The 27,156-nt window shown below is 57.6% G+C and overlaps 2 protein-coding genes and 1 long non-coding RNA gene across 5 annotated transcripts; 2 read left to right on the top strand and 1 right to left on the bottom strand.

Annotated features, from left to right (window-relative positions):
* Positions 1-182: 182 nt before the first annotated feature.
* On the top strand, positions 183-7,955 carry LOC104360529 (apoptosis-inducing factor 3). Its single transcript, XM_033003262.2, has 19 exons — positions 183-256; positions 1,056-1,125; positions 1,303-1,412; positions 1,499-1,608; positions 2,080-2,124; positions 2,206-2,287; positions 2,417-2,529; positions 2,955-3,041; positions 3,523-3,614; positions 3,839-3,969; positions 4,535-4,650; positions 5,104-5,175; positions 5,514-5,577; positions 6,049-6,125; positions 6,207-6,324; positions 6,474-6,572; positions 7,034-7,109; positions 7,572-7,676; positions 7,803-7,955. Exons 2-19 carry the CDS (start codon positions 1,064-1,066, stop codon positions 7,843-7,845), a joined length of 1,602 nt encoding a protein of 533 aa, XP_032859153.2. The 5' UTR covers positions 183-256; positions 1,056-1,063; the 3' UTR covers positions 7,846-7,955.
* Positions 7,956-10,429: 2,474 nt separating this feature from the next.
* LOC116964318 lies at positions 10,430-12,772 on the bottom strand. Its single transcript, XR_006165248.1, has 2 exons — positions 12,643-12,772; positions 10,430-10,816 (listed from the first exon to the last, which is right to left on the bottom strand). It is a non-coding gene; the product is annotated as an uncharacterized LOC116964318 (long non-coding RNA).
* Positions 12,773-13,237: 465 nt separating this feature from the next.
* Positions 13,238-27,114, top strand: WDR81 (WD repeat domain 81). Of its 3 annotated transcripts, none has more exons than XM_042791670.1 (11): positions 13,238-13,305; positions 15,570-19,130; positions 19,405-19,512; positions 19,634-19,824; positions 21,733-21,923; positions 22,192-22,357; positions 22,539-22,704; positions 23,014-23,712; positions 23,885-24,030; positions 24,212-24,391; positions 25,331-27,114. In XM_042791670.1, exons 2-11 carry the CDS (start codon positions 15,578-15,580, stop codon positions 25,655-25,657), a joined length of 5,727 nt encoding a protein of 1,908 aa, XP_042647604.1. In that variant the 5' UTR covers positions 13,238-13,305; positions 15,570-15,577; the 3' UTR covers positions 25,658-27,114. The 3 variants fall into 3 exon arrangements, with proteins under 3 accessions (XP_042647604.1, XP_042647603.1, XP_042647601.1); XM_042791669.1 differs by lacking the exon at positions 13,238-13,305 and adding an exon at positions 14,039-14,465; XM_042791667.1 differs by lacking the exon at positions 13,238-13,305 and adding an exon at positions 14,039-14,465 and having other exon boundaries at positions 15,567-19,130.
* The last annotated feature ends 42 nt before the right edge of the window (positions 27,115-27,156 follow it).

Below are 27,156 nucleotides of genomic sequence, written 5' to 3'. Positions count from 1 at the left end.
GGTGCAGACCAGTTGCAGAAATCAGATAAGATTCACTGGCTGGCAGCCGCTTCCAGGAGATGCGTCTCCTGACGGATGGGGACGTTGTGCAACTCGGGAAGAGCATCACCCAGCCGTGGGCTGGCAGCAGGGAGAGCACTTGTGATAAGACGTGAGGGTGTCACCTTGGTGGAGGAGAAACTCGCGGACAGGACGGCAGCAGTGGTGGCTTTCCGACTCGGGGGATAGTCACCGGAGCCCCCCACGGCAGGACTGGGTGAGTACCCACCGCTGCTACTCTGAAGGGACCCGGGAGTAGGGCAGCGGTGCAGTTGGGATTTTCAGGAGCAAGTCACCGTCCTGCACCAAAACCTACCTTGAACAACCCTCCCCTTCTCCATTTCTTGCCTTTTCCTGCCAAAACAGAGAGGGAAATTTCTGATCAGCCTCTCAGCTGATTTCTAAAGCAGGGACAGTGCTAAGCATCAAGGTTTTTGCCTCTTTTCCAGCTCAGGAGGCATTTTCGGCAGGGATTACTGCTTTCATGGCAATTAGCAAGAATAACATCTCTGCACAAATGTTGGAGAGGTTTCGGAGAGGCTGAAGTGGCTCTTCAGATACCAATTTGAGGGAGCTGTGGGATATGGTAGCAGCACCTCACCATAAGTAATTGTGTTTATTTACAATGGTCATTAATCATATTTGCTTACTCACCCTGAATTTACAGTTGAGTTTAATGGGACGCAGGGCTGAAAACAAAAAGTGGGTTAAGTTGGAAGAGAAAAGGGCAGAGGAATGGGCTTTAGGTTTGGACAAAAACTTGCAAAAGTTGGGAGATGTGTGCTTTGAGCCAGTTGAGGGTTTAGTCCTGCTGTACCAGGAGTTTGGGACCCCTTCAGTGCACGGCGCTGACCTGCTCCTGGCTGGGGTTGTGGTGGCCCTGCATTTTGGGGTGGGATTTTCCAGCTATGGCACAAGGGCGTGCGGGTTGGGGGCTCGTCTGCCAAGGGGCAAAAGACAGTGCCTACAGGTAACACCATCCACGGCAGCTGACCCTTCCCTCTGCTCTCCCGCAGCTACCGGCATGGACTGCGATGACACCGTCACTGCTGAGGTCTGCAGGGAGGACGATGTTGGGGATGGAGAGTGAGTACCTGGTGGGGAGCGGGCGGCCAAGGCCTGGCCGGCTGCCGTGAGGCCTGCAGGCAACAAGGGTGGCATCGCCATGTTGGTGGCCGCCATGTTTGTTGGTTGAGGGAGCAGCATGTTGGCTGCAAGGGGCTGAGCCTCAGCTCCCCCCCCGGGTGCCCACCTCTCCCACAGGCTCTTGGAGGTGATGGTGGCTGGCTACCCGGTGCTGCTGGTGAGGAACAAGAAGCAGTTCAGCGCCCTGGGGAGCAAGTGCCCCCACTACGGTGCCCCGCTCAGCAAAGGTAACCCCGGCTCTGGGCGGCGGGGAGAAGCCCTGTCAGGGAGGCCAGCTCTCACCACTCAGTTGGAGGGGGATTTTCTGTTGCAGGAGTCTTGAAAGGGGAGAGGCTACGCTGCCCCTGGCATGGTGCCTGCTTTAACATCAAAACTGGAGATATCGAGGAGTACCCTTCTCTGGACTGTCTTCCCTGCTTTAAGGTGACTTCTTGCCTCTTGCTCCTCACAGCTTGGGCCATGTCCTCCATACCACTCCCATTCATTCACTCTCACAAGCTCCGTGTCCCTGACGCCAGCTGAAAGCACCCTGCCCTGGCCACAGCTCCATGATCCAGGTCACACAGAGCTACAACACATGGGATGGTTTCTTGGGCTCATGTAACTCCCTGTCCTAAAACTCCGTTCAATCAAACGTGGTGCCATACATCCTGGTATCCCTCACAGGCAACACAGCTCTTTTGGAAAGAAAAAAGGATTTGCGCCTCTTCCTGAGTGCTCTTGAGATGAGAAGAAAAGCTCATGAGCTCCTCAGCATCATTTGACAACTAAGATCCCTACAAGTCACTCTCGGTGTATCAGGGACAGATGGCCCACCAGACCAGAAGCTCCCAGGAAAGCTACCACAACCTCATGAACGCAGCTCTTAAATACACTCTCCTTTTACCCCTTTAGGTAACAGTGGAAGATGGAAAGGTGTTTGTTACAGCAAAAAAGAAGGTATTGACCTCACCTGCTGTCACTAAGCACAAGCAGCACCTTAGGCTAGGTATGATTTCACAATTTCTCATTTTCCTCTAGGATCTCGAAAGCAGTCGGCGGGTGAAGGACTCAAGCAAGCGATGCCTTCTCAATGGAAACACGATTCTGCTTCTGGGGGGAGGTCAGTGGAGTTTGTACTGTGCCCTCCCCACCTATGCTGTGAGCTGCCACTCTTATCCAGGGAGGATTTGCTACCTTCCTCCTACTCCACAGTGATGTGTAAGAGGGCTGAAATGAGCATCTCCTGTAGGTGTGGCTGCCCTGGTGTGTGCAGAGACACTTCGCCAGGAGGGCTTTACTGGCAGGATCATCATGGCCACCAAAGAGAAACACGTTCCATATGACAAGGCCAAACTGAGCAAGGTTCGTGAGTAGGGCAGGACAGTATCTGGGTACCACATGTGAATTAGGGACATGGCCCACACTCAGGACTAGACTGGGCAGTCTTGAGTGAGCTGTTCTGGCAAAGCAGGAGTGCTGAGGCACCCATAAGGTAAAAGTGCATAATTTCCAACTAATATCTCACTTCTTATCCCAGAAAGTCTTTGATCAGAGTCCACCCTAAGCTAATGGTTTTATCCCCTTTCACTGAGTTCTTCCCACTAGAGTTTGAATTGATGGGTTTTTCTGAGAGGGGACAAGAAGATGATGGGGACGAGGCAGTGTGGGGAGCTGTAATTTACTAATGCAAAATTTACCACTTATGCAAACTTACTTCCCAGTAAACACTGCAAGAGTATTACTGTCCGCAAGAAGTGCTTTATTTCATATTTCTGTTTTGTTTCCAGGAAATGAACTTGAAAGCTGAGGACATGTACTTGAGGAAACCTGAATTCCTCGATGCTCATTGCATAGAGCTCTGGACAGAGAAAGAGGTACAAAAGCAGCTGAGCTCAGTCCTCAATGGGTTGTTCTGTTCCTGCCATGGGGAGGGAATGCCCACACCTGCAGGCATAGTGCTACAATTACAGAAGTTAGGGCTCTGCCTAAGTACATGCATTATATTCTGGGACAGCATTCCAAGGCCAGTGCTAGGGACAGTGTACATGCCTTGGGTGTAACACTGATCTGTGTTACCCATGGACAGATGTGCCCATCACATGCAAAGAGGATGACCCTTGAAACTAGTCTTCTGCACGTCCCTTAGAGGAACCTAGATTTGGTGCTGACATACTTTGTGCTCCTAAAGCCTAAGAGGAGGCTCACTGTAGGAAGCGAGAGGACCCCAGCATTCCTCATCTCCCCCACGTGTCCAGAAATACGGCATGCAGCCCCAGGCAAGCAGAATGGATCGATGTGACAGGACACCAGTGGACCAGAGGTATCTGCCTGATCTTTGCCTATTTTCTCCTGCAGGCAGTGTCAGTGGATTTCCAGAAGCAGAAGGTCCGTTTCTTGGACGGGTCCTCTCAGAAGTACAATCAGCTGCTCATTGCAACAGGCAGCCAGTGAGTGCACAAAGCGTCTGCCACACACAGAATTTTAGATAGGACAAGATGGGTCAACATTGGTGTGTGGAGGTCTTCTAGAGGTGTATGAGAGGGAGGAGGTAGGAGATGAGATAAAAGGAGAGGATGGGATGACACAGTCAAGAAATTGCATGGGTTTGTGCTCCACCCTCATTCTTTCTGTTTAATTTCTGATCATGAGACATATCTGGATTCTCTTTCAGCTCCAGCCTCCTCAAAGTCCCAGGTGCAGATCTGCAGAATGTGTGTGTTCTCCAAACCCCAGAATACTCCAGCAAGATTTTAGAGCTGGCAACTGGGAAGAACCTGGTGATCATAGGAGCTTCATTCATAGGTACCAGGCTAGAGTGGGTATTAAGTCACCTGTGACAGCCTTGAAACCCACTTCTGTTGCATGTGCAGATTAATTAGAGGCTCTTGGGGAAGGGATGTTCATTCACTACCTGGTTGGGTTCCTCCCCACAGACCTATAGCTGGTGGGGGTGTATGTTACACAGCATGCACTCTCTTTCCTCTGATAGCCAGAAACTTTGAGAGCTATAAACAGTTCCTGGGCATGGACAGAGGAAAAGTACATTACGAAAAGGTCACTGTCCTTCAGATGAGCTGGATTCCCCAGAAGCATTGGGAAAGTGAGGGGGTAAGACACAGAAAGGGAGCTGTTTTGTACACAAATGGGAGCTGTTCTTTGCCTTTCCTAATATCCAGATTTGAAATGCATGAGAACAAAGAACGGGGACAGCTAGATACCTCAGCCCAGAAAGGCATAGAAGAGAAGTCAAGCACTGGTGATACATCAGATTTGTTCTCCCCACCTGGAAGGGGAAAAGATTTCCAAGGAGGAGGGTGCAGGTTCATGCTTGCAGCAGGCTTACCTTGGGCATGCCTTTCCCTTGCAGGAATGGAGGTAGCTGCCTTCCTCTCAGACAAGGCTGGTGCCATCTCTGTGGTTGAAAAAGAGGAGTTCCCTTTCCAGAATGTGCTGGGTCCTCAGGTTGGAGGTGTCGCCATGAAGGTTAGGAAAACCTGCTGCTAATTACTAGGATGGAGAACACATGTTATCTAAGCAGCCCCGTGAGCTGCAACAGCGCAGGAAATCTAGCCCCTGCGCTGAGTCATAACCCTGCGTGCCCAGCCACCTTTCTCACACACAGCTCACTGAGGGAGCTCTGCACACATGGCTGGGCCCAACCTCCTCACACACGTCATGCTCTGCAGCTCAGCTTCATCCCCAAGCCCTGCTTCATCCCAGACCCACCTCACACACCAGTCCTGACCAGGACAGTCAAGAGAAGCCAGGCTTCCAGGCACCCTGCACCAGCGCCAGGGCCACAAATTAAACCTCTCTGCAGCCTGGAACAGCAGCTAAGCTGCCTGCCTGGGTTTTGGCTGGGTACAGCTGTTTTTATAGCAGTGCAGCCTGGAATTTCCTAATGAATACTCAAACCAGCTTCCTCTTCCTTTTCAGATGCTGCAAAATAAAGGGGTGAAGTTTTACATGAAAACAGAACTCTCTGAGCTGAAAGGAAAGGATGGAAAGGTCAGTCATGCCATTGTGATCCCTGAACTGCTAATTTTAGGGAGAAAAAACCCAAACTGAAGTACGAACTAGTGCCTACATCTAGGCTTTCCTCTCCCATGTCTAGACCCTCACATTTCATTGAGCACAACTCTGGGCTCAAAGGGCACCAGTATGTGTTTGTATCTCAGGGACAACAGTGTAATTTTCTCTTATGTTCCTGGCAACACACATTAGTTGGACAAGGTGATCTGAACCTCGGGAAGAAAAAAGGCAGCAAAGACTGAGGCAGCAGGGAGGCTGCAGGAATTAGGACAGAGCTTTTAACCCTTTGCTAACGATTCTTGCTTCCTTCCTAGGTCACAGAGGCTGTTCTTGACAGTGGAGAGAAACTACCTGCAGACGTGGTAGTGGTGGGAATAGGTAAGAGACCCCAGCTGGGAAAGGGAGGCAGCTTTGGGAAAGGAGAGAACAGCCAGCAAGCCCAGAGCATCACTGTTCATTCCCAGGACATCATTCCCTGCAATCTCTTTCCCACTCCGTTATCCTTCAGCCTTTCCTCTTGGCCCCAAACACCTGGAGAAAGTCAGTAGCCCCATGAGCAAATGCTTGGTAGGAGGAAAGGAGCTACTTATGCTCTCAATATGACTTTGGCACGCTTGCTGAGCTCCATAGGTCACTGCTGTGTTATCAGAGCATGCCTTGTTCTGGGCCCTGGTTTTATTGTCCCTGGATTAGCTCAGCACCAGCCCAAGCACTGGTCACTGCTGCGAGATGCTCTGCTCCAAGCAGACAGAACAGGCACCACAGGCACGTGCTTGCTGTAGGGCCAAGGCCAAGTTTCCTCCCTGCCTTTGCAGAGCTTGCTGCACTTTCTCGCTCCTCTCCCTGCAGGGGTGTCCCCCAACTCAGCATTTCTGAAGGGCACCTCCATCACCAGAGATGACAGTGGTGCTATCCTGGTGGATCTGGTAAGTGCCAGCTGAGTATTCTCGGTCCATACCCAGTCCCTTCCCTCTCATCATTGCACTAACTGGTTTTTGTCCCATCAGCGCATGCAAACCAACATCCCAAATGTCTTTGCTGCGGGGGATGTGGTCTCCTTTCCTGTAGCGCTGCTCAACTGGGACCGGTCCAGCATCCATCACCAACAGGTGGCCGAGGCCCATGGTGAGACAGCGCAGCCGCTTCGCTTTCCAGCTCCCCTTGGACATGGGCATGGAGGGAATGGGGCAGAAGGGACAGCAGGCTAACAAGAGCCAAGAGGCACTTCTTTGAGGACCTGCAAGAAAAGTATTTCCTCTGCTGGTTCACCACAGGTCACGTTGCTGCCTTAAACATGCTGAAGAAAGAGAAGGAGTTGCACACTGTTCCCTTCTTCTGGACCACGATGTTTGGAAAAAGCATCCGCTATGCAGGTAGGAGGGGGCAGAGAGATGGCAACGGCCAAACTGCTTCCTAGCCCGATTGCTCATCCACTGGCTGGGTCTGGGGCTTGTAAACACACAGCGGTTGCAGAGTTTACCTGAAGCAGCTTAAGTTTTGGACTGGCTGCCATGGCAAATTTGTGAACCCTGTTTCTGAGCTCTGGGCCTGGAGGTTACCCAGAGCTCTTGTTCTTTGCTGATCTCTGGTGGTTTAAGGGGTCACGAAGGCGGAAGAACTTCCCTCTCCAAGCCAAGGAGAGGCTTAGGGTCACGATGCAGTCTTGCACCTCTGGGTCAGTTTTGCTTGTCCGGGGCCTCCATGCCTGCTCCCCAGCCCCTGCCCCAGGCAGTCGCTGTCCCCTCTGCCCCTACTTGTGATGGCACCGAGGTGGGATGGGTGGCAGCTCCTGTACCAGGGCTCCCCAATCAGGCTGCGATGTTCTCTCTTGCAGGCTGTGGGAAGGGGTACACGGAGACTGTTGTCAAGGGCAGCCTGGAGCATCAGAAATTCCTGATCTTTTACATCAGGTGAGTGAATCCACGGCCAGTCTGTGCCCTGAGATGGCAGCGCCCTGGGAACAGGGCATGCTCCTCTCCCTTACAGCCTGCAGAGCTCCCACAGAGGCTCCACTTCACCTCCCACGGCTGCGCATCACCGGCAACTGCTGGCCATTGAACCAGCAGCGAGAGGTTTTCAGAGAAAATCCAAGGCAGGGCAGGGAAGGAGAAGAGGATGAGCTTTGAAGACACCAGCCGGGCAGAGAGCCTGGGATGCATCTCCTCCCTCTGCCCCACTGCTCCCAGGCTCGGTGCCCAGCTCCCAGCAGTGCCAGGCAATCTGCCACAAGTCCCCGTGCGCCCTGCAGTGCCAGGCACCCTGCCCTGAGCCCTCCAAAACACAGCTGGCCTCCAGCCAGGGTGCCACGGGGACACTGCCGTGCTGAGTTATGTACACTGAAGAGATCCACATTCTTCCGCTTTCCCTTTCAGGGATGGCTTCGTGACTGCAGCTGCCAGCCTGAACTGTGACCCCATGGTGTCTCTGATTGCAGAAGTTTTATACTTGGGGAAACAAATCTCTAAAGAAGAAGCAGAGTAAGCGACACCCTGACTGAGCTGGTGGGCAGCTCTGCGCTGCATTCCCCATGCCAGCAGAGTCAACTGAGAGACACGAAGTCGAGGTGAGTTACTGCAAACCCTCAACATGCCTCTCGTTTGCAGGGCCTGCGACACCTGCAATGTACCCTCCCTGGCAGAAACCTAAGCTCAGTACATGCCCTGCTGTGAGGGGCACAAAGTCAACCAAGTGTTATCAGCTCTGTATCCTCCTGTCCTGGCACAAGAGAAATAAAATCATGAGCAAAGCTGAACCCAGCACCTGCATTTTGTGTTTGCAGAGAGCCCTTGGCTGCTTGCTTGCATGCTGGGGCAAAGCAAAGCCATGCTTCCCCCTTTTTCTAGACAGGGATCTGCTGGGTAAGAGGTGGATGCCCACGTCCTGGGGCTCAGCTGAGGGTCTGAGCAAGCAGAAGCAGCCACACATTCACAGATCCACCAACCCCTCCTGCTCCTCACACTGGCTGTTGGCAGGGAGCTTTCATTCAGCATGCCGGTCACGCTGACCTTCTACTTTGTGAAAGCACATTTTCCCAGCAAGGGGAGCTGTGACCAAGGCAAGCTGCTCTCCCAGCTGGGAACTAGATAGTCTGTGTGCAAGAACTCGCACGAAATACCCTACCCCTAAGGACAGGGGGCTGCCATCTGACCTCTGAGCAAGCAGCACCTGCTGGCATCGCTACAGCTGTCTTGAATATTGCATTAGCTGCTGCAGCGAGCACTTCCCACCCCCTGACAGCAGCCAGCCTCCAGCAGAGAAATCCCAGCCCTGGTCAGCGTCCCCTCTCCTGCCATGTCCCTGCATGCTGGATGCTTTGAGGAGGTGGCCAGATGCTGCAGGAAAAACAGCCTTGATGACAGAGGAAAGAGGTACTAGATTTTTGCAAGGCAACAGTGAGCAAGGCTCTGCTTTCTACAGGAAACACTGCACTTACTCACCAGTCACATGGGGCTTTGCAGGAGGAAGAGTAAGCCCTGAGAGCTGGGCAAGTTCCCACAGGGACACTTACTTCGTCAGCCTAAAGTCCCTCTGCTTTGACATTAAATCCAGGCTAGCCAGAGCCCAAGCCTGTTTGCTCAGCAGGTGAGATACTGCAATGCTGGTTTTGTGTTAAACGCACACACTTGCACTCTGGCACCTTCTCACGTATGAATTTGACCTGAAACACGATGTTTTACATTTCCTGACCCCCAGGGCTTGGTGCTGCTGCTCAGGGTAATTCTCTGCCCTCAAATAGCCACATCTCACCAGGAAAAGAGTTGGTTCCAAGCAGAGGAGGAAGCATCAAATCTCAGTGTGACCTGTACGCCAAGACACACAGGGGCAGAGACGCTGGTGGCCGGAGCACGCAGCTCCCCTCTGTATCCAGCATCAGCATCAGTGTGCTGTGATGTGTGGGAGGGGGAGCACAGCCCTGCAGCTGCCCCTCCTTGCCCTCAGGCATCCCACACACCCCCCACCCACAACATTTTGCCCCCTCCGTGCACTCCAGGACTTGTTGTTTTGTATGGACTGGCAGCTGCAGTGGAAGAGCCTGACTCTGTCTCAAGCTGGAGGTGTTCACCCATGGTCCGTTCTGCTCAGAGAGCAATCCATGGCGGGGTTCGGCAGCCCCACTCTCTCTGGGTGACTGACCCCAAAGAAACTGAGCTTCTTGTAGCCATCAGCAAGCACACACCAAGTGGAACAGCTTTATATAAGAAGGAAGGACCCCAGGACAACAGATTTACTTCTCTTCTACCACTTAACAGACACCAGGCCACTTTCTGCATATCGCTGGTTGCCAAAATTTAGTAGCAGCCCTGCCTGGGGCAGCTGGAGCCTGGACAGGCAGATTGAGCTGAGACTGTGCAGACTTATTTCAGCACAGGGCCATTCCTCCCTGCCCACCCTCAGAGCTGGGATGAGTCGTGCTCTTTCTGGCCAGCTCTGAGCAGCAGCACCCAGACGCTGCTCCCCAGGCACCCGGGGAGGTGGTGGTCCCAGCAATCCAGTGGGAGAGGCACCTCTGGGGGTACAGAGGCTCCCACGGACCCTTGCTGGGTCCACACAGAGACATTTCACCCCGCACTGAGCCACAGGAGAGCGATACAGCTCCCCTCTCACCCAGTGTGAGGGAGGGGGGTCTCCAGCCCTCGAGAGCAGCTTTCAAGTCCCCTTGAGGACAGTCTTCTGCTTCCATCCACCAGTGAGGCAGAGTCTGGACCACAGAGGAGCCCAGCAAGGTTCACCCAGGCCTTTCTCTGTGCTGCTGGCTCCAAATACCTGGAATCCTGGTGCTGCCCCAGGGCTGGTAGCAGACAGGGCTGCCAGGTCTGGGATGGTGGTTCCCGGAACAGACGTCTGGGGCCGTGCATGACTCGGCCCTGAGTCACCCACTCCCAGCAGCCCAGCCCCAACCCGCACCAGGGCGGCGTGGGTGTGGAGCCAGCCCACTCCTCTGGCTTCATCCCACTGCCTGCTGTGTTGCAGGATTAATTCTGCTCCTGAGCTCAGGAGCAGGTCAGTCCGGAGAGCTACACCCAGACTTGGGTCACCTCTCTTGCTCAGGACAAACCAAGGGGACCCGAACAACCCACTCTCCAGCTGTCGACCCTGATGCAGCATCAGCCAGGGACTGAGAACTGGTTCTACACCCCACCCCAGCACCCCATGGGGTCCACAGCCCTCACCATCCTCCCACCAGGCAGATCCAGGCACCCCACAGGCAACAAACTTCCTAAAACTGAACTGTTGAGCAAAACAGAAAGTTTAATGCCTCTTTTGGTTTTCTCTAGTCATCTGGCAGCTCAGTGCCACCCCACTGGTGTGGGAAACCCTGCTTGAGAGCCCTACTGGCGGGGCTGCTTGGCAATCCCCCAGCCAAGGCTCTGTCTGGAGGCTTCTTCATCCTGGTCGGGCTCATCCTCAGCCCTCAAATCCACAGGAGGCTGCAGACTGGCTTGTCCCAGTCACTTGGGGCACAGGTCCAGCTGACATCCAAGGTCCCGGTAACGAGAAGAGAGTGGCTACATTCAACAGTTCTTCAACTGGCAGCTTTAGCTACTAGAGAAGGACATAAAGCTTGCCACTGAAGAACTGCTGCTGGTTAGCCAGGAGCAGGGCGGCGAGGCAGCACCTGGGAAGAGAACACACACATCAGAGCCAGGATCAAACCACGCTGAGCTGAGACATCACCCACAGCAGCCACCCCAGGCAGGAGAGCTGTCACTCTCCCCCACCCCAGCACTAAGCCCTGATCCACCCTGGGAAGTTCCTGGAGGCTGAGATCCCGCAGGATCAGCCTCTGGTCACAAGGGATCCAGAAGCAGCTCTGACCTCGACTCTTCCCATCCCTCCCCTCTCCCGAAGCAGGTGGTGCATCAGCTCTGGCACTTGCAGACAGCCCTAAACCACGCGCAACGGGCAGGGAATTCAAGGCTGTTTCTGCCAGAAAATAAGAGATAAGGCAACCTGCTCTGGCAGGGACTGGTGGCCACGGCAGGGAGGCTACCGCAGGTGGGGGTTACGGCATTCCCCAGCTGCTCACCTCGGGCATCCGCGCTGGCTGGAGGCCAGCCACTGCCTGCCAGGGAAGACACTTTGTCAGGCGGCTGCTGCCAAGCCACCGCCAGAGGAATTTTGGGGAACGCAGCCTTTTTCTGTGTCATTTTGTCAGAGAATGAGGACGCCAACCCGGGGGGCCCAGTGTAGGACCCAGCTGCTTACTCCTCCACCCAGGAAAAACCCCTTTCCCACACCACCCAGTGTTTTGGCTACAGGGATTAAGCTGTGGGAAAACCCCAGGCGGCTGACTCTGCTGGGGGGGGGGGGGGCCAGAAGGCCCTGGGACACCCCCCAAGCCGGCCACGACGGCGGCTTCCCCGCAGCATCCTCCCACCAGCGTCTCCCCAAAGGCACTGGGGATCCCGGGTGGCCCCAGGCCTTAGCAGGCAGCAGGGGAAGGCCGGAGTCCCGGTGAGTGTCACGGCAGGGGGGCTGTGGGGAGGCTCACGGTGCGGGGCCGGTGGCCGGGGCGCAACGGCAGCGGGGCCCGGCGGGGATGCCGAGCATTCCTGGCATGCCGGGTACATCTGGTCCGGATTCCAGCGAGCTGGTCCCGGCCCTGCTCCACCCCCGCCGGCCCGTGAATCAGCACCCGTCGCTGAGCCACCGGTCCCGCCAGCACTGGGGGCCCTGCCGGTACCGGGAGGGGCCCTGCCGGTATCAGGGCTCTCCCCCATCCCTTCTCAGCGCCGACAGACCCCACCAGCACTGGGAAGGGTCCCGGTGGGAACTCGCCCCAGTAATAAAACCCACTGTGCCCCCAGCTCGTGCCCCCCCTCACGGTTTCACCGGGTCACCCCCCCACACCCCCAATCCTCTCTTGGTCAAACCAAGTCTCCCTCACCCTCTAACGAAGACAGCTCCCCCCCCGCTGCTCCACGGTAAAGCCGGTCCCTTCGCTCCCCCCGGGGACACCCCGCTGACCTCCCACCCCCTCCACTGCCCGGGATGCTCCGGTCCGTGCCCACGGCGGGGAGCGGCCTCGGGTCAAAGTCTGCCCAGCACCGTCCCGGAGTGAAGGTCACCCCCGGGGCGGCCACCGCCCGTCGCGGGGCGGCCCCGGCTGCGGCCCCGCCCGCCCCACCGGGACCCCCCGGAGCGGGGACCGCGCCCCGGTCCCAACCCCCACCCCCCCTTCACCCCGCCCCGCCGCCACCGGGGGCGAAGCCGCCCGGCCCAGGCTGTGCCCGAGGAACCCCAGGAAGGTCGCGTCGCGCCGAGACGAGCCCTCCCCCACCACCCTGCCCCGGGTGAAAGGTGACCTTCCCCGGTGGAGGGACTACGGGGGGAGCGGCGGGGCTGCCGGGCCCCTCGACCCCCCGGTTCAGCGGCCGAGCCCCCGGCACGGGGCTCGGCTGCCCTTCACCACCGCCCCCCGCGCGGCCCCGCCGGACCCACCTGCGCGGCGCGGCCCAGCGCTATCGCCGTCGCCACGGCCCGGCCCGGCCCGGCCCGGCCCGGCCCGGCCCGGCCCGGCCCCGGTGCCGCCGCCTCCCCCCACCGCCGCGCGCGCCGGCTCCAGTCTCGGATCAGCTGGCGGAGTCATGACGCAGCCACCCACCGGCCCCACCCCCGACCAATCAGCACCCGGCACGGGCGGCACACGCCCCGCCCCCGCCGCTCCCGCCCCCGCCGCGATTGCCACTCGCTCCCGCCAATGGCGACCCAGAACGGCCCGACGCTCAGCCAATGGAGAAGCAAAGCCAATGCTCTGCCCCGCCCACCCCGACAGGGGTGCTCTCGGCTCCCTCCCGGCCAACCGGTGGTTGCTTAGGAAACGGCTGGCCCCGCCCCGAAGCGGGGCATGCCGGGAGGTGTAGTGCGGCGCGGCGATCCCGGCATGCTCTGCGTGCTGTGAGTTGGCATTTTCAAGAGGGTGAAGGAGGCGGCGCGGGGGGGAGAGGGCGGCTCTTAAAGGGCCTGGCCCCCCCCGGCGGGCCCCAGGCGGGGCGCGGCGCTGGCGCGCGGCCGTCCTGGCCGCCCCCCTCCCCGCCCCGGGCGGCGCCGCCCGAGCCCTGTCAGCGCCGGGGCCGGTGACTGCCCCGATTCCGAGAAGTTGCTGTAAGTCGGCGGCCAATCAGAAGTGAGCGCTCGTCCCGCGCCACCAATCGGCGGGCGCGGGGGGTGGGGCCGCGGGAACTCGGCTGACCCCGATGACTTGGCAGCGCCGCGCGATGACTGGACAACTTCTTTAAAGGGGCCGCGCCCTTTGCGCGGGCAGCGGAGGGCAGAGGCGGCCCGGACCGGCAAGGCAGGGCCTGGCCCGCTGGCCCTTGGGCAGCCGGGGCGCTCCCACACCCGCCCCGGGCCCGGCTGGGTGCTGCGGGCCGGCCCGGGCCGGTGGGAGGGGCGGCGGCTCTGGCGCCTCTTTAAGGACGTTTCCTGCCCTTCGCCCCAGAAACAGCTGATTGCAGCGGGTAGGGGGCGGGGGGCCAATGGGCAGCCTCCACGTCCCGCCCACGTGACTCCCACGCGCTGCCGCCGCCGCGACATGCGGCGCTACCCGGCGGGAGCCCCCGGCGTCCTTAAAGGGGCCGCGCGGGGTCCGGTCGCTGGAGGGTGCCCGGGCAGCTTCCTCCGCCGGCAACGCCGCACCCGGAGGGAGCAGACCGGGAGTCGCCCGGGCAGCGGCTGCAGGACCCGGCTTGGCTCACAAGGACCGGGGTCGAGCAGTGCCCGGCCGCTCCGCCCCGGCCCCGCAGCCTGCGGAGAGGCGGGCGGGAGGGCCCCAGGGCGGCGGGGGGGGTGGTTTGTCCCCGCTCCCCTGCGCCGGCTCCCCCCGGGCACTCACCTGCTCCCGGTGGGGTCCACCAGCCGCCGCCCGCCGCGGGGACCCCCTTTAAGGCCGGCTGCCTCGTCAGCGCGGCTCGCCCGACTCCAGCTGACAGCCCGGAGCGCCTTTGACGTCACGGTGACCTCAGCCAGCCGTGGCGGCCGTGCTGCCGCGTCATGCCCCGCCGCCTGCCCATGTATAGGCGCCGCGCCCCGGCCTTGCGCAACCGCCCCCCCCCCCCCCCCCCCCCGCCCCGAGCCAGGCCCCCCCGCCCCCGCAGCCCCCGGGGGGGACCGGGGCTCGGCGGCGTGTGTGTCCCGTTCCGCCCCCCCCCTTCCCCCCACCCCGGGCACATGGCGGTGCGGCGGCCGCATGTGACCGCCGTCACCTGACCAACATGGCCGGGGCCCCCGCCGCCGCCCGCCGCGGCTGAGCCCGCCGCCGCCAGGTAACGCGGAGCCACGGGGCGGTGAGGGACCCCTCCACACCCCCCCCACCCCAAGGGGGTTAGGACCCCCGGGACGAGTCTCGGGCCTGGGGGGGGGCTCAGCCCAGCTCTGCTCTTCTCCCCCCCCCCCCCCCCCCCCCCCCCCGCCTCCATCCTCCGGTAACGAGGCCCCGGCGGGGCCCGGGGCCGGCGGCTGCTTCTCCGGTCGCGGCCTCTGGCTCGGTGCGGGGGACGTCCTCCTTGCTGGGCATCCTCTGAGGTCACCCCCCCCGGGGGCTGGCTGTGCCCCCGTGCTGCGGAGGTGCCATCATGTCCCCCCCACTCCCCGGCCCTGGGATTGCAAAGGTCCCGTCCTGTCCCCTTCCCCAGCGCTTGGGCTGCAGAGGACCCATCCTGTACCCCTCACCAGCCGCGGAGCTGCCATCGTGTCTCCCACACCAGCCCTTGGGGCTGTGGAGGTCCTGTTTTGTCCCCCTCCCCAGCTGCAGAGGTCCCGTTGTGTCCCACCCCCACCAACCCCAGAACTGTGGAGGTCTCATCCTGTACCCCCTTCCCAGCCTTGGTGCTGCAGAGGTCCCGTTGTGTCCCCTTCCCCAGCACAGGGGCTGTGGAGATCACTTCGTGTCCCCCCGCCACCTGCAGATGTGCCGTCTTGTCCCCCTCCTTGGCTGTGGAGGGGCCATTGTGACCCCCGCACTGGCCCTGGGCCTGCAGAGGTCCCATCGCGTCCCCCTCCCCAGCACTTGAGCTGTGCAGGTCCCATTGTGTCCCCACACTGGTCCCATCATGTTGCCCTCCCTGGCCCTGGGGCTGTGGGGGTCCCACCGTGTCCCCCTCTATGGTTGCGGAGGTCCCATCCTGTTCCCCCCAGCCAGGGCTGGTCCCTTCTCAACCCTCCCCCCCCCCCCCCTCCCCCTCAGCTACAACATCTTTTGACCAAGCTCCTAAAACCAGCTTTTTTTCACCGGGGTGGCTATGGGGAAGTGAGACTTGCTGCGTGGCGCCTGCTCGGCGGGGGAGCCGGAGATCCCGTGGGGAGGGCAGGGACGGTGCCGCACTCCCCCGCTCGCTCACAGCCTCCTTGGGCCGTCTTTCTTCCAGCAGAATCCAATATGGATGGCTTCCTCCAGAGCGTGGAGAAGGACCTGAACATCGACCGTCGGCAGCTGGCCGCCGAGAGGACCCACGTTACCGCTTTCGTCCCGGTAAAATGGCTGGCGAGCCTCAAAGAGCGCCGGGTGCTGCCCGGGCTGTGCCCGCGACCGGAGGGGCTGAGCGACGTGGAGGTGAGGACGTTCCTGCAGCACTCCGTGCAGAAGCTGCCTGCGGGCTGGACCCGGGTGGAGATCCACGGGCTGCGGAAGGACCGGCTGGCGTACCCCCTGCGGGTGCAGCCCCCCGTTTCTGATCAACGTAATGGCAGCCCGGACACCCTGCACGGCTTCATGCAGAGCGTCGCTTCCCAAAATTACCGAAACCTGTGGGGCCGGGCTCACTGCCTCTACGTGCGGCCGTACTGGCACGCTGACACGCCGCCCACCGTGCCGGCCCTGGATGCGCTGCGGGTTGCCCTCCAGAAGGCTTATGGTTGCCCCGTCCTTCAGGTGGGCAAGAGCGTGCCCGGTGCTTCCCCCGCCAAGGAGAGCATGGCAGCCACCAAAGGGGTGCCCTCCTGCCCCAACGTGCTGCAGGCTGAAGCTCTGCTCGAGTCGGCCAGCATGCTGTACGTCATTTACCCTTATGTGCAGTACTGTTTGCACGACATCGTGACTTTCAGCCCGGCCAAGCTCACCAACAGCCACGCCAAAATCCTCTTCCTCCTCTTCCACGTGCTGCAGGCCATGAGGGCTTGTCACCAGGCGGGTCTGGCTTGCGGTGCCTTTTCCCTTCGGGATGTGGCTGTAGATGAGAAGCTGTGCAGCCGGCTCCGCGTGAACTTCACAGAGTACGAGGGACCAAAGAAGGAGGAAGCGGATCTGGAGGCTGGCCTGGGACGAACGAGTGAGCAAAGCAGCGCTGGCGTGCGAGGGCAGGAGGCGAGGTGCACCACCTGCCAGAAGGACCTTCGGGACCTGGTGTTACAGTGGGTACATGGGCAGGTCAGCAACTTTGACTACCTTATGCGTCTAAACAGTTTGGCTGGGAGGAGAATGGGAGACCCCAATTATCACCCGGTTCTTCCATGGGTGGTGGACTTCACTACCAAAAACGGCAAGTTTAGGGACCTAAGGAAATCCAAGTTCCGACTCAACAAGGGGGACAAGCAGCTGGACTTCACCTATGAGATGACCAAGCAGGCGTTTGTTGCTGGTGGGTCGAGTGGGGAGCAGCTCCATGTCCCCCATCACATCTCCGATGTCCTTTCGGATATCACCTACTACGTGTACACGGCTCGGAGGACACCCAAGGCAGTGCTGTGCTGCCACGTCAGGTCCCAGTGGGAGCCCAATGAGTATCCAGCCAGCATGGAGCGCATGCAGAGCTGGACCCCGGATGAGTGCATCCCAGAGTTTTATACTGACCCCTCCATCTTCCGATCCATCCATCCGGACATGCCTGACCTGGACGTGCCGTCTTGGTGTAGTTCCTACGAGGAGTTCATCGAAGTCCACCGCATGCTGCTTGAGAGCCGGGAAGTCTCTCAGGACCTCCACCACTGGATTGATCTCACTTTTGGGTACAAGCTGCTGGGGAAGGATGCTGTCAAGGAGAAGAACGTCTGCCTCCATCTGGTAGACAACCACACGCATTTGACGACTTACGGGGTTGTGCAGCTTTTTGACCAGCCGCATCCCAGGCGCATGGTGGGACCTGCCTACACGCCCGCTGAAGCTCCAGCCATTGCCCGGCCTCTTCTCCAGAACATCCGGGAGACTGTGTTTTTGGAGGATATCCAAGGCCAGGTGACGGATGTGGTTAATGGGCTGGTCCTGGAGGCTACTCCCAGTGAAACCACCTGGTCTGGGGAGAAACCCATCGCTGGTGAGGATGATTTAGAGCAAGGCACAGAAGCCCTGGATTCGATATCTGCTACTAGTAGAGCTGCTGATCAGCCCTGTGCCACTGTGCCTTCAGCACAGCCCTCCGCCCTCCCTGCTTATACCACGGAAGGCAAAACCTCAGGTGTCCGACCTCTCCGTCGGAGCAAGGCAGGTGCTGTGGATCAGGTTGACATGAAGATCACACTTCCTGAAGGCTTCAATCCGCTCCAGGCCCTGGAAGAACTGGAGAAATTGGACAATTTCTTGGTTAAAGGCTTAAGCAGTGAGATGCAACTAATGGAGCAGCCGTGGGAGGAGCCACCCCTGGGTCTCTCGGACCTCTTCCAGCGGGACATGCAAGCTTTGGGCATTCTGGTAGCTGAGATTATATTTGCACCAAGGATTCGTCCTTCCAAGCCTGACGCATCCCTGCTGGAGCGGTTCCTGATGGTGCGTAATCTGTGTCGCTACCATCCCAAGGAGATCCCAGCCCCACTCCAGCACGTGCTGCACGTCCTGCTGCAGCTGAACGTGCCGGTGGAGAAGCTTCTGAAGACCAGGCTGGGCAAGGGCTCGGTGCGGTTGTTTGAATACAAACCCATCTCCCAGGGCCTCCCCCCACCCTGTCCCACACAGCTCCTCAGTCCCTTCAGCTCTATTGTCCCTTTCCCCACCTACTTCCCAGCCCTGCACAAATTCATTTTCACCTATCAGGCAGAGAAGATAGAGGATGAAGGGCAGGGCCGGGAACTTGTTTTCCAGCTGTGGCAGCAAGTGGAGGGGATCCTTTCTGAAATCACTCCTGAAGGCTTGGAGATACTTCTGCCCTTCATATTGTCTCTGATGTCAGAGGAGAACACTGCTGTCTATGCAGCGTGGTATCTCTTTGAACCTATAGCTAAGTCCCTGGGTCCGAAGAACGCCAATAAATACTTGCTCAAGCCATTGATTGGAGCATATGAGACCCCCTGCTACCGCCACGGCAGGTTCTACCTCTACACAGACTGCTTTGTAGCCCAGTTGATAGTGCGCCTGGGGCTGCAGTCCTTCCTCCTGAACCTGCTGCCCCACATCCTGCAGATTCTTGTTGGCATCGAGAGCTCACGGGAGGAGAGCAAATCCCTCCTCGGCACGGCTGAAGATGATGAGAGTGGAGGGGAAAGCCCGGTGTCATGCGTGTTTGGGGAGGAGATCAAAATGGATGTGGAGCACGGCTCTGCTGCACTCGACCTCCTTGACTACACCTCTGGTGTCAGCTTCCATGACCAAGCGTACCTGCCCGAGAGCGAGGACTTCCAGAGTGGCCTCTATGTCGGGGAGTCCCTGCAGCCTCAGGAGCAGGAATCACTCAGCCTTGGGCGGCTGAGCGACAAGAGCAGCGCCAGCGAGGTGTCCCTGGGAGAGGACAGACCTGCGGACGGGGACTCCCAGAAGGACAAGAGCAGCTTGAAGTCGATGGACAGCAGCCAGGACCTGAAACAGAGCGAGGACTCGGAGGAGGAGGAAGAGGAGCATGATGAAGAGGAGCATGATGATGCTGCGGTTGATGCAGAGCTGACGGTGGCCGCGGATGCTGGTGCCTCTGTGGATGTCACCCTGGCTGATGACAACAGCGAGCCAGAGGATGGAGAGGGAGAGGAGCTGCCGGATCACTCCGATGACAAAGAGCAGACAATACTCCTGGGTAAGACCCTGCTAGCGTTGAGCCTTTCTGCTGTGTGTGGCAAACACCCAGTAAAGCAGTGAATGGGAAGAAATGGGTCCAGATTTGGGGGCGTCTTTGGCCCCAGCTTGGGGACAGCGATGAAACCAGTGTAAAAGGCCAGGTCTCCACTGAAGCATGTGGATGTGAGACCCAGGGAGCTGCCTGCGGGGCGGGCAGGGTCTGGGCAGGAGCTGGCTGATAGCTAATCTGTGCTGCGCCGGGCTCTGTCCTTGCGACTGTTTTTGTTTTGCAGACACAGCCTGTAAGATGGTGAGGTGGCTCTCAGCCAAGCTGGGCCCTACCGTCACGTCCCGCTTCATCGCCAGGAACCTGCTCCGTCTGCTCACGTCCTGCTACGTCGGTAATGTCGGCTCCTCGGACCCCAGGGTCCCGGGGTGGGCTGTGCCCCGAAACAGTCTGCTGGGTGCCTGGTGGCTTGGGTGTAGCCTGCTGCTTCAGCTCATGATGTTGTCTCTGGGCAGGCCCTACCAGGCAGCAGTTTGTACCAAGCAACGATGAGAACAGTCCCCTGAGTACAGGAAATATCTACCAAAAACGGCCAGTGCTGGGAGATCAGGTGTCCGAGCCAGTTCTGGCCTGTCTCGTGCACGTGGCGTACCTGTACGGAGAGCCTGTCCTCACCTACCAGTACCTGCCCTACATCAGCTACCTGGTTAGTATTGCCTTTTCTCCTCCTCTCGCGCGTGTTGGGGGCGAGAGCTGTGTCCAGGCACAGCAGGAGGATGCACAGAAAACAGTCCAGCTTCACCAGCAGCCTCCTGCATCAAAATTTGTGCTCGGTCGAGCTCTGTCTGGCCCAGTGTGTGCTCCGGCTGCGTTGGCCGAGAAGGGCTGTGCTGGTGCAGCCAGAAGAGGCATTTTCACCCCCTGCCGTAAGCGCCGGATCGCTCCCAGCCAAGCGTGCGGCGGCGTACGTGAGCTTTGCTCTTCAGCAAGCCTCGGCCACCGTGGATCTGCATCCTCCTTCCCCATTTCAGCCGGGGGCTTTCCCTGTCAGACCCATTGCTGGCACGCATGAAGCCAGAGAAAAAGGTTTTTGTTTGCTTTGCTGGGCGAGAGCTGGTGCAAGGGTGGGATTGTGATAACGGGCAGGCAGAGCAGCTTGGGCAGCTCTGGGTTCGCTGGAGCAAGTGTTTCTGGAGGTCTGTATGGGTAGATAGGGGATGAGCTGGCGAGAGGCTAAAGGTTTTTCAACTGTATAAAAAATACTGGCAAGACTTACGAACTTTTCAGCTTGAAATTTCATAGCTGAATAGCAAGAAGAAAATGTGTGTAATGCAGCTGGTTGAAAAAACAATTTGTCTTTAAAAGAAAGGTTTTCGAATGTTTTAAACAGGCTTATTTTTCATATTGCTCCCTTTCTAAACACTTTGGTTATGGATTCTTGTTTAAATGGAAAACTTCAATAGCTTTTTGATAATTTAAACGTAGAGGAAAAGAGGCCACAGCTGTTCATTTAAAGAAAACAAAAAGGCATTGTCAGTTTTTCCAGTGTTGAAGGGGAGACTTTTCAGGGGAAAAAATCCCATTTTTCAGCAAAATCATTCTCCACCCAGTTGCAATCATAGTTCCAGCTGTTCTGCTTTGCTTTACTAAACTTATTGCTTGGGGGTGCTGGGGGGATTAATACCCCTGTGAACAGCATTTGGCAATCTGATACTAAAGCGATGAAGCTTGTGGGTCACAAATAGGACAAAGTCAATCCTTCTTGCAGGATTTGGCAGAGTCGGTATTTTGCGAGAGGAAGAGACTCTCTGATGAGCTGGAAGATGGCAGGTGTACAAGAAATATAGCGGAAACTGGGAATTGTCTGTGGTTTTTGTTACTGGCTCACTCTTCTTGGGTGTTTGATTTGTCTAGGAGTTAGGAAATAGGACGATCTAGAAAGGAATTTTTTACCGTTGCTGCTGATGTTGTTAGCTCTTTGGCATTGCTGTAATCAGCACCGGTACGTTGTCAGCAAGAAAAGATGTGCTCTTCTGCCTCGTGAAATTATTAGCAGCTGGATTTCTAGAAGTCAGCAGCAGGTTTGCCCATAATTTGTGCTTGGATATTTCATGCAAGGACGGTTCATTCCTCTGCAGTCTGTGCATTCAGGCTCAACATGGCACGGCATGAAGACACTGATTCTTGCTTTAAGTCACGTGTATGTAATAGGTTTCCCCTCTTCCTGTGCTGGCAAACGATGCTCTGGGGTGTCCAGGCTGATGATGGTCTGGGCGAGTCTGGGGTTGACTCTCTCCCCTCTGAGTTTCCCAGCTGTGGGACCATCCTGCAGGGAGATGCCTTCCAGAGGATGCCTGCGAGCTTGGGGGCGTCGCGTCCCGTTCTCTCCAGGCTCGTCTCTTGTGCCAACATCTGTCTGTCAGTCTTCAGGCTCATCCCTTCGGTGCAAAACAGGAGTTGCTGTTGGGACTCGGTGCTCAGGTTCTTCTTCCAGGGGCTGTGACCCGCACTGCTGTGCTGGGTTTTGAGGCTGAGCTTGGGTGATCCTGGGATCACCCTTGATGTGTCCTGTTGGGGAGATGGTGGCCCGGGCACTGAAGGACTCCTTTTGCAGGTTGCACCCAGCGGCGGGTCCGGTGGTGGCCGGCTGAACAGTCGGAAGGAGGCAGGGCTCCTGGCTGCTGTGACGCTGACTCAGAAGATCGTGGTGTGTCTCTCGGACACCACGCTGATGGATATCCTCCCCAAGATCAGCCAGGAGGTGCTGCTCCCAGTGCTGGGCTTCCTTACCTCGCCGGCCGTCGGGTAAGCGCTGCAGTCTGCCGTGCCTTCAGCCAGGGTGGGCACAACTCAAAATTGGGGATTTGGAAATGGTTCTTCGAGGGCCTTAATGCTCCTGGGGTTGTGGGGCTGCTCCTGCCCTGGTGTGCACGTCCTTGCCGTGGTACCCAGCGTGCACGTAGAACTTGGGCTGCTCAAGACTACCTGCTAACACAGACAAGGCGGGAAGCATGAAGCAGAGGGGAAAAAAGGGATAGGTGGAGGGCAAGCTGGTAATGGATGTCCTCTTCAGTTTCCCCAGTGGTGCTCAGGCCCGTATTGTCCTGTGTGTTAAGACAATCAGCCTAATTGCCTTGATCTGCCTGCGGATTGGGCAGGAGATGGTGCAGCAGCATTTGAGTGACACGGTGAGAAACTTCTTTGGAGCATTCTCACTGCTGCAGGAGCTGCAAGACCAGGTCAGTGGTGTGGGAGAGGTCCTCCTGCCATCCCCCCAGTGCCCAGCTGCAGGACTGTGGTGGGCAAACCCGCACACACCAGTATTGGTGTCGTCAGCATCCAGCCCAGGCTGTGTTTGTGTAATTAATTATGTGGTGAGAGCATCTGATCTTTGGTACCTTCCTGTTTTCCCTTGTCTAGGGGTTGACAGTGGAGTCGCTGAGCAGCTGTGAGGAGCCGGTGATGGAGGTTCCCCTTTCGGATGGGAAGCTTCTGGCCCTGGATCCATCTGTGCTGCTGGAGTTACAGAAGGTGTTTAACCCTGAGATGGCCTACATCACCTACATCCCCTTCTCTTGCTTGCTAGGTACGGCTTGGCCACCATCTCCTAGGATTTGTGGGAGAGCTCCGTGCAGATGTGCTGGACCTGAATTCAGGAGAAGTCAGAGGGCTTAGGGCTGCTGGGGGGAAACCCACAGCTTCACCACTGTGGCTTGGTCTGATTGTTGGGTTGGGAGCCCACCAGGCTTCAGGCTGCTTTGGCTAGGAGCAGCGTGTGGCTGGCTTGTGAGGGGCGCTCTGTTCACAGCCCTGTGCTGACCCTTGTTCTGTTGTTGATGGTGGGGGGTGATGATGGGGGAATTCCTTCCCTTGAAGCCACGTTCTCTCTCGTCAGGTGATGTCATCCGGCTGGTTGTGCCCAACCACTCGCTGGTTGAGAAGCTGGCCAGCCTCTACCTGGAGAACGTGAACCCCAAGAGCCTGCAGGTCGTTAGCCTGGAACAAACACCGAGTGCGCTGGGCTCAGACCAAGATTCACGAGGGACCGAGCCCTTCTCCAGCCACCACGAGGACAGTCACTCTGGTACTTTTGGGAGCGTGCTGGTAGGGAACCGCATCCAGGTCCCTGTGGACACACAGCGTGAGTGTCTTGGCTTACTTCGCCTCAGTGCTGGCACTGACAGCTTTATTCCCAGCTCATCCAGCGAGGAGGATGCCCTGAAGCACGACCTGCCTCGCAGCACCCACATGCTGTGCGGGAACTGGCTGGCTTACTGGCAGTACGAGATCGGGGTGAGCCAACACGACCCGCGCTTCCACTTCCACCAGATCAAGCTGCAGAGTTTCTCAGGGCACTCGGGGGCCATCAAGTGCGTGGCACCGCTCAGCAGCGAGGACTTCTTTCTGAGTGGCAGCAAGGACAAAACTGTCCGCCTGTGGCCCTTGTACAACTACGGGGATGGCACCAGTGAGGTGCCACCGCGCTTCACCTACGCCGAGCACAAGAAGTCAGTTTTCTACGTGAGCCAGCTGGAGGCATCGCAGCACGTGGTGAGCTGTGATGGGACTGTACACATCTGGGACCAGTTCACAGGTAAGAAGGGAAAGGGTGAGGGCTGGCTGGAGTGAACTGATCCAGTCCTTAAAGACAGAGGGGCCATACTGAGGTTTGATGGCTCCCGTTAAAAACCAGCGCAGCACTGGAGGTTTGCTGTGTACCTTCTCAGCACGTCTACTGCTGTAACTTCTCCGTCATGTTTTTACAGGCAAACTTCTTCGGACTTTTGATGAATTAGACAGCAAAGTCCCCATCACAGCTGTGACCACCATGCCACCTCCCTATCACAGCATCTCCGTGGCCAGCGCAGACTCTGTGCTGCGGTTCATCGATCACAGGAAGCCAGGACTACAGGTAGGGAGCCTGGTGCTCTGCAAGCCACCCTCCTCCATCCGTGCGCTTAATGATGTGATCATGGCTGGCCCGGGGAGCCAGCTGTGATGTCTCCATGAAAGCCAGCTGGGCCTTGTCCCCTAAATGCCTGGATCTCCTAGATCTTTGGCCCCGCAGTGGCTGGACTCTCCCTCTCTTGCAGCACGAGTTTCGCCTGGCCAGTGGGGTGAGTGCTGGGCTCATCCGCTGCTTGGCTGTCAGTCCTAACGGGCGCAGCGTCGTGGCTGGCTTCTCCTCTGGTTTCATTGTGCTGCTGGACACCAGGACAGGACTCATCATGCGAGGGTGGCCTGCCCATGAGGGAGACATCCTGCAGATCAAGGTGAGAGGTCCAGCTGGGATTGAGGTGGGGGGCTGCTTTGTGGGCTTCACCGATCCCCTGAGGTTGCGTGGCGCATCCTTCTGGCACATGCTGCTTGGCAGGGCTTGTCTGCTCCATCCTCTGGGCGTTTCTCCACCCCTTTGCTGTGTCCCTGAGCTCTCCTGCCCCATGGTCAGTGCTGTGGGCGGCTGTTCTTGGTCCAGCCTGTGCTGACCAGAGCTCAGCCCTCCCAGGTGTCAGTCCCTGCCAGGCAGGTCTGCAGCAGGGACAGGGGTGAGACACGTCTCCCGTGAAGAAACTAATGTGTTGCTTTCTCCACAGGGCTCTCAGTCCCCCTGGGAGAGCATCGCTCTAATGAATAACTCTTGTCCATATTTACCCACCCTCAGGGAGCAGCGCTCGGGCTTCAGTGTCCTCGACCCAAATGCAGGTTAAACAAAGTTCAGCAGTGTGGGTTGTTTACCTTCTCACTAGCTCTGCTAATAAGCAGCTCCAGGCTTCTCCTACCCTCAGCAGTGTTTTCTACCGTGAGAGAGCCTCCTGATTCCTTTTCCTGAGAAGGAAAATAATCTGGCAGGTGGTTTTAATGGAGAGGGAGACTGCATGATAATCTCTTTACCCACTGCAGTAGTAACAGATGATAAATTTGTTGTGCTGAGTATCAGGATGTTGTTGAGAAGAGATACAGCCCTTCTTTTGGAGCATAGTGCTAGAGGAGGTTGCCAGCTACCAGAGAGTCCTGCAGCTTCCATTGTCCACCAGCATGCCTTGTTAATACTGCTCGGTGCCATCAGTTGCTTGGAAATGTTTGGCACTGTCCCAAGGGATTGCACTGGGGCTGTCAGATTATTGGCAGCTACCTGCTAATCTCATTTGCAGGGTGAGATTGGGAGTTTTTACTGCAGCAGTGTTGGTTCACTGGCCTTTCCTCTCCTGCAGGCTGCAGAGGGCAATGTGCTAATCAGCTCCTCTTCGGATCATTCCCTGACTGTCTGGAAGGAACTGGAGCAGAAACCTTTGCACCACTACAAATCTGCGTCTGAACCCATCCACGCATTTGACCTCTACGGCAACGAAGTGGTCACCGGCACTGTGGCCAACAAGATTGGCGTCTACTCCATGCTGGAGTCCTCAGCCCTGCCCATCAGCACGACCAAGCTGAGCTCGGAGAATTTTCGGGGTACACTGACCAGCCTGGCAGTGCTGCCCACGAAATGCCATCTCCTGCTGGGCTCGGACAACGGCGTCATACGGCTCCTGGCGTAGCGACCCCCGGCCCAGGAGCTTGTGGCTGGTTGGTAGAGCTGAAAGCCGGCAGTGTCGCTTGTGGAGGAGGCAGAGCTAGATGTTTCTGAACAGAGGATGCAGGGGGAAGGTGTACTTGTTAGTGAGCACTCGGTAAAGCATCTCTAACCTCTTTATCTATCTTTAAAAAGAAAAAAGCCATAACTGAGAAACCTCCACTGCTGCTGGGAGAAATACTGGGCGTGGTAGGTCACTGTCACCCCTGCAGAGAGTCCTGGAGCTTTCCCTACCACGTGTGCCTGATTCCCAGGGGACTGTGAGCTGCCCTCCAGAGTAACATGGACCACAGGTATCCTCCCCCCGTCAGTTAAGGGGTAAGAGGCGCCTCTTGACAAGAACACAAGAGTATAGCTACTGCCATCTGCACTTACCCTTCACTTCCACTCCTGAGCCACTGAACAATCCTACTAGGATAGCATAAGCTGGGCCTGGGAACCGCTGCCTTTGGAGCTGCATGGTGCTGGGCATCTCCTCCCATGGTCTCTGTTCAGAGCCCAGGGCATGTATTCTTATTAACTTTAGGTTCTGCCAACTGAGTTAAGAGCCTGTATGGGAGAAGGAGAGGTTAACTAGAGCAATTCTGCTGCCTTACTGGCTCCAGGGCAAAGACTGGCATGGAAGTCAGCCAAGGCACAAACCCCATCTGCTCCACCAGTTCATTTAGGAATGGGCTGCTGCAGGGGGACAGTTTGGGATGGGAACATGACCCTCTAGGGAGGCCAGAACTAGATTATTCCATGAGGATTTGGGCTTCTGGAGCAGTAGGCTAGGAATGGACTGTTGTTGGTTCCTGCAGCACTGCATCCTGAGATTATCTGAGGAGTGAGGAATGCCCTGTGCGCCATGCACTGGCAATGTTTCTTAAGAAATCCTCCTCCAATTCTCTCCTTTGTGCTGGTCAAACTCCTGGGGAAGACAGGACAGTGAAAAGGTGCTCAGTTTTGTCCCCTCCTGTCTCACTTTTTAGGGTGAGAGCCTGGAGGCATGATCCAGCATGGTCTCCTGACCTTCCCTTTGGGACAGCACCATCTGTTCCCACCCCAAAAGCAAGGAGAATGCTCTTTGACCCAGCAGTAGGAGCAGTTGCCTCACTTCTATTGCAGCCCTTTTCCCATCCATCCTTCAGCCTAGTCAGAACCAGTATCAGGGGAGCGGGAAGCTCTTATCTTGGGCAGAGGAGGAGCCTGCTGTGGGTTGTCCCGGGAGGGGAAAGGGCTTTCATCCAGCTGCAGGTTCATCTGAGCCACCTGCAGCTGGGAAGGCTGCCCTCCGCTTCCAGGGAGGGTGGGGAGGTGAGCAGTTGGCCCTTGCTATCCTTCCCTACCCGAGGGGAGCTCTCAGTCCCATGTTGCCTATTAACCATTTGCAATAGATGTAAATATTTACTTCTAATAAACTCTTTGAAAGAGCGACAGAAACGGGTGTGAGGGGAAACTCTGTGCTGGAGGGGCCCAGGTGCG

The sequence above is a fragment of the Tyto alba genome, unplaced genomic scaffold, assembly GCF_018691265.1.
Source record: "Tyto alba isolate M040663 unplaced genomic scaffold, T.alba_DEE_v4.0 Super-Scaffold_19, whole genome shotgun sequence".
Lineage (NCBI taxonomy): Eukaryota > Metazoa > Chordata > Aves > Strigiformes > Tytonidae > Tyto > Tyto alba.
This window is presented reverse-complemented; position numbering and strand designations above follow the sequence as displayed.

Coding starts and splice junctions, on each gene's coding strand:
- LOC104360529 (XM_033003262.2), top strand. CDS start 1,064: ATGGACTGCGATGACACCGTCACTGCTGAGGTCTGCAGGGAGGACGAT. Junction 5,176..5,513: donor TGAAAGGAAAGGATGGAAAG/GTCAGTCATGCC, acceptor CTTCCTTCCTAG/GTCACAGAGGCTGTTCTTGA. Junction 5,578..6,048: donor CGTGGTAGTGGTGGGAATAG/GTAAGAGACCCC, acceptor CTCTCCCTGCAG/GGGTGTCCCCCAACTCAGCA.
- WDR81 (XM_042791670.1), top strand. CDS start 15,578: ATGGATGGCTTCCTCCAGAGCGTGGAGAAGGACCTGAACATCGACCGT. Junction 19,513..19,633: donor GCTCACGTCCTGCTACGTCG/GTAATGTCGGCT, acceptor GTCTCTGGGCAG/GCCCTACCAGGCAGCAGTTT. Junction 19,825..21,732: donor TGCCCTACATCAGCTACCTG/GTTAGTATTGCC, acceptor CTCCTTTTGCAG/GTTGCACCCAGCGGCGGGTC.